Here is a 10,065-nt window from a genome sequence, read left to right as displayed (position 1 = left end):
TTCCCTGGCAGAGGCATGGTGCCTGGGCCCCTGCCCCTTCCAGCCCCACCTGGGATGCCACCTCAAGGCACTCATGCTTCTCTTGCCAAGCCACTTACACTGGCATGGGCACAGAGTCCAGAGTTCCCACATGCTTTTGCATCTCGGCTGGGAATCTGACGTCTACTTGATGATACTTTTTCTCAAAGACGTTTTGAGCTTTTTCTCTGAGAGATGGCAGCAGAGTAGACATGACTGGAGAACGCATGTTGATGGCTTTTTTAATTGCTGGGCGTTTTGCCATCATTCTCCTGTCGGGGAGGAAGGTGACATTTAGGTCATATCACCCTGTTTTCTAGAAATGTTCTTGAGGCCAGGTGCAGTGGCTCATGCCTGTAATCCCAACCCTTTGGGAGATCAAGGCGGGAGGATCACTTGAGCCCAGGGGTTTGAGACCAGCCTGGGCAACATAGCAAGACCCCCGTCTCTACAAAAAATTTAAAAAAGTAGCCAGGTGAGACAGCATGCCTGCAGTCCTAGCTACAGGAGGATCACTTGAGCCTGGGAGGTTGAGGCTGCAGTGAGCTGTGATCATGCCACTGCCTTCCAGCCTAGGTGACGGAATGAGATCCTGTCTGAAAAAAAAAAGAGGAGGCTGGGCATGGTGGCTCATGCCTGTAATCCCAGCACTTTGGGAGGCTGAGGCGTGTGAATCAGCTGAGGTTAGGAGTTCGAGATCAGCTTGACCAACATGGTGAAACTCCGTCTCTACTAAAAATACAAAAAATTAGCCAGGCATGGTGGTGCATGTCTGTAATCCTAGCTACTCGGGAGGCTGAGACAGGAGAATTGCTTGAACCCAGGAGTCGGACGTTGCAGTGAGCCAAGCTTGTGCCACTGCACTCCAGCCTCAGCAATAGAGCAAGACTCTGTCTCAAAAAAAAAAAAAAAAAAAAAAAAAAAGAAGAGGAGAAAAAAGAAAAGAAAGGAAAGGAAGAAAAGAAAGGAAAGGAAGAAAAGAAATACCCCTGAGCATAGGAAAGTCAAAAGGTCATACCTGAACTGAACAAAAGTCATGCGTTTCTTTTCCCCTCCTGATTCCTCATCTTCACGCCTCCTGCGAGGAATGTTGAACATATTGGTACGAAAGAGTCTCCCTACTTCTTCTTCAATCTCTGTCAAGTGTTGACGTCGGAAGACAATCCAAGCCACATATGTACAGAAAGTGTAAAAGGACTACAACAAAAAATAGACAAGAATCACGATCCTTAGCTGTGAAATGGAAAACTCTTACCTGTCTGTATAACACAGCTAAGCAGACACAAACCCAGATGACCCAATTTCCCAATATTCCTGAAACAATGAAAAATTATACACATACTCACTTTTGCATGAGGAAAATCAGACCAACAATTTAAGGTATAGCATATAGCTTGTTAGCACCATCTTTTAGAAAGGATATTCACTAAAAATAAGTGCCTGACAAATGGCCATTGGTTGTTGGTATATATTGTTTCATATCAAAAAGCACCAAAACATAAGTGACTCACCTCAAAGAACTTCCAGTCTTTCTGTGTATCTGATATTTTCTCCCTGTAATATAACAAGTCACAACTATAGGTTGAGAGGGAAGTTCAATCTTTCAGGGTACTAGTCCTTATCTTTCTCTAAAGTTAGGGTCATTATCTTGGCCCCAAGATTATTTTCAGCTACACAAATGCTATCAAAAGGCATTGATAAAGAGTCTCAATACTTTCTTATTCAACCTCCTACGTTACCCAGATCAAAACTCCTAGAATGGTAAAAAGTTAATCAATATAAATTTGGGGTAAACAAACCAGTGAGGAAATGTATTCTTCCAAAGGCTTCTGGTAATTTGAGTGTTGGGGAGGTAAGGAGAGTGGAAAGGTGGTAAAGAGGAAGCAGAGAACTAGAGGGTAAGTCTGCAATAAAGAAAAGGAAAAGAATTAGCAAACAATAGTTATGGCTATTGGGTACAAAAAGAAACAGAAACAAAATCCACAAAGATCTATGCCAAAACAACCAATAGACTGAGAACAGCAGTGTGCTCCTCCTTCTGATGGGCATGGACAAACCTGAGTCTTCTCTCTTCCCAGGAGTCCTTGCAACACAAATTCAATGTTAAGAATACTATACTTGGCAAGATGCAGTGGCTTACGCCTGTAATCTCAGCACTTTGGGAGGCCGAGGTGCGTGGATCACTTGAGGCCAGGAGTTTCAGACCAGCCTGGCCAACATGGTGACGCTGTTAAAGTACTAAAAGTACTAAAAGTACAAAAATTAGCTCTACTAAAAGTACAAAAATTAGCTGGGTGTGGTGGCGGACGCCTCTAATCCCAGCTACTCGGGAGGCTGAGGCAGGAGAATTGCTTGAACCCGGGAGGTAGAAGTTGCAGTAAGCCGAGATTGTGCCACTGCACTCCAGCCTGGGCAACAGAGCAAGACTCCATCTCAAAAAGAAAAAAAAAGAATACTATACTGGCATGGGCGCAGTTAGTGAACATGGCCTCCCCTCCTAACAATTCTGATTCTGACTCCCAGCCTAGGAAACCAGGCCTGGTCTGGGGAGCCCTTGAGAGTTGACTGAGGGGGTTATGCACCTGCAGTCACTTGATCAGTCACAGCGGCCAAGGCCAGACCCTGGACACTTCAAGGCTGATCCTGGTTTTGCTTCTTTTTTAAGACAGAGCTGGAGTGCAGTAGTGTGATCATAGCTCACTATAGCCTTGACCTTCTGGGCTCAAGCAATCCTCCCACCTCCCAATCCTCCCACCAGACTGTAGGAGTTCAGGATGGTTCTGGAGAGCCTGGTACCCACCTCAGCCTCACAAGAAGCTGGGACGACAAGTATACACCACCACACTGGCTAATTTTTTTTTTTTTTTTTTTTTTTTTTTTTTTGAGACAGGGTCTCATTCTGTCACCCAGGCTGGAGCACAGTAGCATGATCATGGCTCACGGCAGCCCTGACCTCCCCAGGCTTAGGTGATCCTCCCACCTCAGCCTCCGAAGTAGCTGGGACTACAGGCACACACCAACATGACCAGCTAATTTTTGTATTTTTTGTAGAGATGGGGTTTCACCATGTTGGCCAGGCTGGTCTCGAACTCCTGAGCTCAAGCTATCCACCCACCTCACCCTCCCAAAGTGCTAGGATGACAGGTGTGAGCCAAGGTGCCCGGCCTGCTTCTGCTTTTGTTGGGGCCTTCCTTGGAGGAACTGTGACTCTGAGGATTGCCCTTGGTACCAGGCTCTCCAGAACCATCCTGAACTCCCACAGTCTGGGAAAGATGACCCAAACCTCACAGGACCTTCGGCCTTCTCACAGGGACTTCCTGGTCTGAATGGGCCCAAACTAGCCCTCCACTTGGGGGATGAGGCCAAAGAGGTGGTTACTGGGGCCTGCCCCTCCCCTCCTACAGACTCTCTTCATTATATATTGGTTTCTTCATGTGCAAGTCTTCAATAAAGAACTACGGCAATAGCAATTAGAGTGAACATGGACTAAGTATGGACTATGTGCCGGGTACTGCACTAAGCCCTTTACATGTATGATCCTATCTAGTCTTCATAACATCCTGCACCACGCTAAGCCCTTTACATGTATTATCATATCTGGTCTTCATAACATCCCTATGGTATAGTCAACATTATTATTCCCACTTCTCAACTGAGGAAACTAAAGTTGAGACTTAAGTCCAAAGACATATATCTAATTAGGGACAGATCCTGTACTAAAACTCAGGCCTGTCAGATACCCACGTCTGTCCTCATAACTGGACTGTGAGGAGAATAAGCTTTTTTCTTTAAAATAGTTTGCAGATAAACGTACTGAACAACAGAGCTCAGGGGAAACTTTTCAGAGCAAGCCTCAGCATTTCTTCTCTGTGCCACCTGAGGCCTCCACCTGAGGGGTGTGCTGATGTGAAATTTCCGCCCTTTCAAAGCTCCTCTTCCATAACTAACTGTAAATCTTCTGCCAGCTGAAACCAGAGACCATGAACACCTGCCAAGCTGAAGCAAGAAAACTAGCCAAAGTCTGTTTTGGGAATAAATCAGCTTGTATTCTGGGAGATCTAGAGCAGAGCTCACATCAGCACAAGGCAAACCAGCACCATCTTAGCATGGTTTTGAAATAAGAGTGATTGCCCAGGAAACACACTTTCTTTCCTTTTCTTTCTGGGTTCTTTTTTTAGACATTAGAAGAGAAGGTAAGGCTGGGCGCAGTGGCTCACGCCTGTAATCCCAGCACTTTGGGATGCTAAGGCAGGCGGATCACCTGAGGTCAGGAGTTCAAGACCAGCCTGGCCAACATGGCGAAACACCATCTCTACTAAAAATACAAAAATTAGCCGGGCGTGGTGGCAGGTGCCTGTAATCCCAGCTACTCGGGAGGCTGAGTCAGGGAGAATTGCTTGAACCCAGGAGGCGGAGGTTGCAGTGAGCCAAGATCACGTCACTGCACTCCAGCCTGGGCGACAGAGCAAGATTCCATCTCAAAAAAAAAAAAAAAAGAGGAGGTAACATGAACCTCTTTCCACTTTCCCTCAAGTTGCCATACACACTGGAACTCTTTCTCTCTCTTTTTTTTTTTTTTTTTTGAGATGGAGTTTCACTCTTGTCTAGTCTGGAGTGCAATGGCACTATCTTGGCTCACCGCAACCTCTGCCTCCCGGGTTCAAACGATTCTCCTGCCTCAGCCTCCCGAGTAGCTGGGATTACAGACATGCGCAACCACGCCTGGCTAATTTTGTATTTTTAGTAGAGATGGGGTTTCTCCGTGTTGGTCATGGCTGTCTCAAACTCCTGACCTCAGGTGATCCGCCTGTGTCGGCCTCCTAAAGTGCTGGGGTTACAGGCGTGAGCCACAGCGCCCGGCCTAACTCTTTCTCTCTTAATGCCCAAAGCAAACTGATGTAACCCATACTGCAAAAATTAAGTACAGAATGTCATGGGTTTCTTCTTGCCATTCTGATTTAGCCCTGCATATGAAATAGAAATGCGTCCAGGAAATGGGTGCATACAGTGAATACATTTGGGGACTTCATAGTTAAAAGCTCTACAAATTTACTTCTGGCTGGTATATTTTGAGTCGTTTTCCTGTCTATTTTGGTATTTTATAATTTTTATATTAAGTACATATACTTAAAATAAATTGATTATAAATTTAAAAATTTATTGATTATAAAATAACAAAATTGGCCTGGCATGGTGGCTCACACCTGTAATTCTAGCGCTTTGGAAAGCCAAGGCAGGCAGATCGCTTGAGCTCAGGAGTTCAAGACCAGCCTGGGCAAGATGGCAAAACGCGATCTCTACAAAAATACAAAAATATATATATATATATATATAGCTGGGAGTGGTGGCACACGCCTTGTAGTCCCAGCTACTTATGGGGCCAGGTGGGAGGATCGCTTGAGAACAGGAAGTTGAGGCTGCAGTGAGCCAAGATAGTGCCACTGCACTCTAGCCTGGGTGGCAAAGTGAGACCCTATCTATAAAAAAATAAAAAATAAAAATAAATTAAATTAAATTTTAAAAAATTAAAATAACAAAATTTAAGCCTCCCAGAATCGTCTGCAAATAGAAATGGGGTTTAAACAATACAATCCGTGGAAATATAATGCAAGCCATAAATGTAATTTTAAATTTTCTAGTAGCCACAGTGAAGAGAAACAAGTGAAGCTAATTTTAATAATATATTTTATCTAAACCCCAAAAATATTATCATTTCAATATAGAAGCAATATTTCTAAAGTATTGAGATGTTTTATTCATATTTAGACTTTCTGTGTACAGTGCTTATTTTTCACTTATAGTATGTTTCAATTTGGACTATCTACATTTCAAAGTGCTCAACAGCCGCATGTGGCAAGTGGCCACCATGCTGGTCAGCACAGACACCATGCATTCCATGTTTGAGGACACAACCCAAAGGAAAGAGGGGAAAGCCAGCCTGGTAGTAAATCTAGAGAATTTTAGTGGCCTGTTATGATGCTCTCTTATTCCTTCTTGCTACCTTAGACTCTTGGCTCCAAATCAAAATGAGGAAAGTATATTTTATGATTTGTCATTCCTAAAGGGAAACAAAGTCTAGACCCAGGGTTCTGGGCTAGGGAGAAAAAAAGTTGTGCTCCCCCACTTGCCCCCTGCTGCTCTAGGTGAAATCAGGTTTAAAAGAAGGTCAAGGCCTGCTCTATACAAGAGTGTCAAAGGGATGTATTTTAGGGGAGGGGAAAGAGGCTTTGGTGCATGTGACTGGGGGTAAGGGTAGAGGAATAGGGCTTAGGGATAATTTACACACCTGAGTTTCAAAAAGACTCCCTTTTTCCCCGTCAGCCCCACCGCTAGCCTCTCTGGTTGCCCATCAAGTGACAGCTGCACTGAGAACAGTGGAAGAAGGTATAAATACTAGCATAGAGGTGGGGGTGGAGCTAGCATTGGCCATCACCAAAGAGATCTAACTATGGCATGTGCCTGCCACCAAGGAGGTTTTCATATCTAACTTGGAAAACACAGAGAACTTTTACTGAACATGTTCATCAAAATTCTGCCAAAGCTTTCAGGATGTCAGGGTTCCTCAGACATTTAAAGGCACATCCTTCTACTTCTCAGAGACATGAAAGCACTAAATTAACAGCACCCAAACTGCTGGTTCTACTAAAATCTTTAATCATAGAGATACACAGCATAATGTGTTGTAGTCAAATATTAAGTGTGCACATGAGACAAAACAGGGACCACCCCCCCACACTTAGGGATCTACCACCCCACCCCCACCCCCAAACATGGAAATAAAGGAAAGCCTTGAGTTCCTGTAAGGGAAATTCCAGGCACCTAGCTAGCCCTGAGAAGTAAATGAGCAACTTGATAAGAAGATAACAGTAGCTTAAAAGACAGCCAAGGAAGTTAGAGTCACAAGATGTTTGGTTCCCTATATAAAGTAAAAATAACATTTTAACATATGTCCCTGCGTTGTTTTTCAGAAACTCAGACCCCCACCAAATGGGTCCACTGGCATGTAGACCTCAGATAAGGGGAGACTGAGGACTGAACTCTAACTGCATTTATTGTTCTAAAGTTCTTCCTGAGAGGCCTAGAAGTCCTGTACATGAGCCAGACCTAACACATCTTTCTGCAGACCCCAAGTTTTTTAAACAAAGCTGTTCTACCTTAACCAAATCAGAAAATCTTGGAATCTGCTTATGACCTGTAAGGCCCTGCTTCAAAATATCCTGCCTTTTGAGTCCAAACCAATATATAACCTCTATGTATTGATTTACAACTTTGCCTGTAACTTCTGCCTTCCTAAAATGTACTCCTGCCTTTAAAAACCCTTGCTTACAAGCCATCAGAGAGGTCAGGCCTTAAGCGAGAGCTGCCTGATTCTACTTGCTTGGCAACCTGCAAATAAATACCCTCCTTTCTCCTGATATTACAAACCACGGTGTGGATGTTTCACCTGACTGCATCAGGCAAGCGGACCCCAGTTCACTTCGGTAACACATATATGAAAGAGAAAAGTCAGAAAATACACATGAAAATATTAGCTTACTGAAATCGGAAAGAAGTGGAATGTTAAAATGAGTTAATCACTTATAACCGGCAAAAACACTGTCCTCATCTTCTCCTGCATAAAAGCCACCAAAAGAACAATATAAACTTCTGAATCATGGCAAAAACCTGTTCCAGTCTGTCTTTTATGTCCTTTGTTCAGCGTTTGGCCTGTATGGAATTTGTTACGTGGGTGGTGAGATCTGCGCTCATTCTTCTATAAACTGCTATCCAGCAGGCAGAGGAAACATGGGTTATGTCACATACAGTGGAAAAATGACCAGCACCATCTGGAAATGAGCTAGTGCTAACCAGAGGCCATCATCTACTTTCAAACATATGTGTTCCTTTAAAGGTTTGTGTAAAAATTGCCTTGGAAAAAGTATAATTACTTCAGTGGAGGCTCTATGCCGAGAACTAAAAAATATTATAAATTCTCTAATTATGGTGTAATTGTTTATAGTTTGCTTTTTATCCCAACATTGGTTTGCAATGTATATGTGTTTTTAAAGATTAAACATTAAGTATGAGAAATTTAAAAAAAATTTTTTTGAGGCAGGGTGTTGTTCTGTCACCAGGTTGGAGTGCAGTAGCACAATCATGACACATTGCAGCCTCAACCTCCCTGGCTCAAGCAGTTCTCCCACCTCAGCCTCCCAGGTGGCTGGAACTACAGGCATGCACCACCATGCCCAGCTAATTCTTTAATTTTTTTCTGGAGAGAGGCTCTCACTGTGTTGCCCGGGCTGGTCTCGAACTCCTGGGCTCAAGTGACTTTCCTGCCTCAGTCTCCCAAAGTGCTGGGATTACAGGCGTGAGCCACTGTGCCTGGCCAAAATCATTTCTTAAGAGCATGTTTTTGTTTTGTTTTTTTTTTGTTTTTTGAGACGGAGTCTCGCTCTGTCGCCCAGGCTGGAGTGCAGTGGCGCGATCTCAGCTCACTGCAAGCTGTGCCTCCCAGGTTCACGCTATTCTCCTGCCTCAGCTTCCCTAGTAGCTGGGACTACAGGCGCCCGCCACCACGCCCGGCTAATTTTTTGTATTTTTAGTAGAGATGGGGTTTCGCCGTGTTAGCCAGGATGGTCTCGATCTCCTGACCTCGTGATCTGCTCACCTCGGCCTCCCAAAGTGCTGGGATTACAGGCATGAGCCACCGCGCCCGGCCCAAGAGCAGGTTTTTTAACCTTAAATCCTAGTTTTCTAACTAGAAGTGACACTTTAAAGACAAAAGAAATTAGTGTCAATATTAATAGTGATGTTATAAATGATTGAGTAGGAAACTGTAAAGATGACTGTAATTTTATCATAATGCTTTTCCTAAAAACTTTGTCAATAGAAAACACTACTTCTTTCTAAACAATGAAGTCTATAGCAAGCTGAACCTCCACCAACAGCCCTAAACACCTGTAAAAGCTTCCTGTTTTTGGATCACAGGAAGGTATTTTTGATGCTGAAACATCCCCAACTTTTAAGTATCTCTATATTAAATCTACTACTATACCTCACTCATCAGAGAGATTAAATGTAATAATTCCATTAGTTTATATATGCTCTTGTCCTTTTGGGTTTCTTTTTTCTTTTAATTTTTACTTTAGGTTTGGGGGTACATGTGAAGGTTTGTTAAATAGATAAACACGAGTCACGGGGGTTTGTTGTACGTATTATCACATTGCTCAGGTATTAAGCTCAGTAGACAATACTTATCTTTTCTGCTCCTCTCCCTCCTCCTACCATTCCCACCTCAAGTGGACCCCAGTGTCTGTTGCTTCTTTCTTTGTGTTCATAAGTTCTTATCATTTAGCTCCGACTTATAAATAAATGAGAACATGCAGTATTTCGTTTTCTGCTCCTGTGCTAGTTTGCTAAGGATAATAGCCTCCAGCTCTATCCATGTTCCCACAGAAGGCATGATCTCATTCTTTTTTATAACTGCAGAGTATTCCAAGGTGTAAACGTACCACCTTTTCTTTATCCAGTGTGTCACTGTTGGGCATTTAGGTTGATTCCATGTCTTTGCTATTGTGAACAGTGCTGCAATGAACATTTGCATGCATGTGTCTTTATGACAGAATGCTTCACATTCCTCTGGGTATATACCCAGTAATGGGAATGCTGGGTTGAATGGTAGTTCTGCTTTTAGCTCTTTGAGGAATCACCATACTGCTTTCCACAATGGTTGAACTAATTTACATCCCACCAACAGTGTATAAGCGTTCCCTTTTCTCTGCAACCTAGCCAGCCTCTGTTATTTTTTGACTTTTTAATAATGGCCATTCTGACTGATGTGAAATAGTATCTCATTGTGGTTTTTATTTTTTACTGTAACCCACAGAAAGAAATATATTTAATAGAGTCCCCAGTACACACTGAAACAAGTCTCCTAAAACAATACTTACTTTTACTTTTTATGATGTACTCTGATTTTTAAAGTTCTAGTCTACTCTCTTCAAGACTTACTAAATTGATTTCAAGATCCATTAATGTGTTGTACTCTGAAAAACACTGGTTTAG

The 10,065-nt window shown here is 43.1% G+C and overlaps 1 protein-coding gene across 4 annotated transcripts in view; it reads right to left on the bottom strand.

Annotated features, from left to right (window-relative positions):
- Window positions 1–10,065, bottom strand: part of PPP1R36 (protein phosphatase 1 regulatory subunit 36) — a 53,191-nt gene that overhangs the window by 8,120 nt on the left and 35,006 nt on the right. For all 4 annotated transcript variants that reach the window (XM_055097701.2, XM_055097700.2, XM_003831609.5 and 1 more), the window contains 3 exons: window positions 1,530–1,572; window positions 1,037–1,215; window positions 99–290 (listed from right to left, as the gene is read on the bottom strand). In XM_055097701.2, coding sequence (XP_054953676.1) covers window positions 99–290; window positions 1,037–1,215; window positions 1,530–1,572 — 414 coding nt within the window. The remainder of the gene's footprint in view (window positions 1–98; window positions 291–1,036; window positions 1,216–1,529; window positions 1,573–10,065) is intronic.

This window comes from Pan paniscus, chromosome 15, assembly GCF_029289425.2.
Source record: "Pan paniscus chromosome 15, NHGRI_mPanPan1-v2.0_pri, whole genome shotgun sequence".
Classification (NCBI taxonomy): domain Eukaryota; kingdom Metazoa; phylum Chordata; class Mammalia; order Primates; family Hominidae; genus Pan; species Pan paniscus.
The sequence above is the reverse complement of the archived record's forward strand: the minus strand, read 5'-3'. Positions and strand labels throughout refer to the sequence as shown.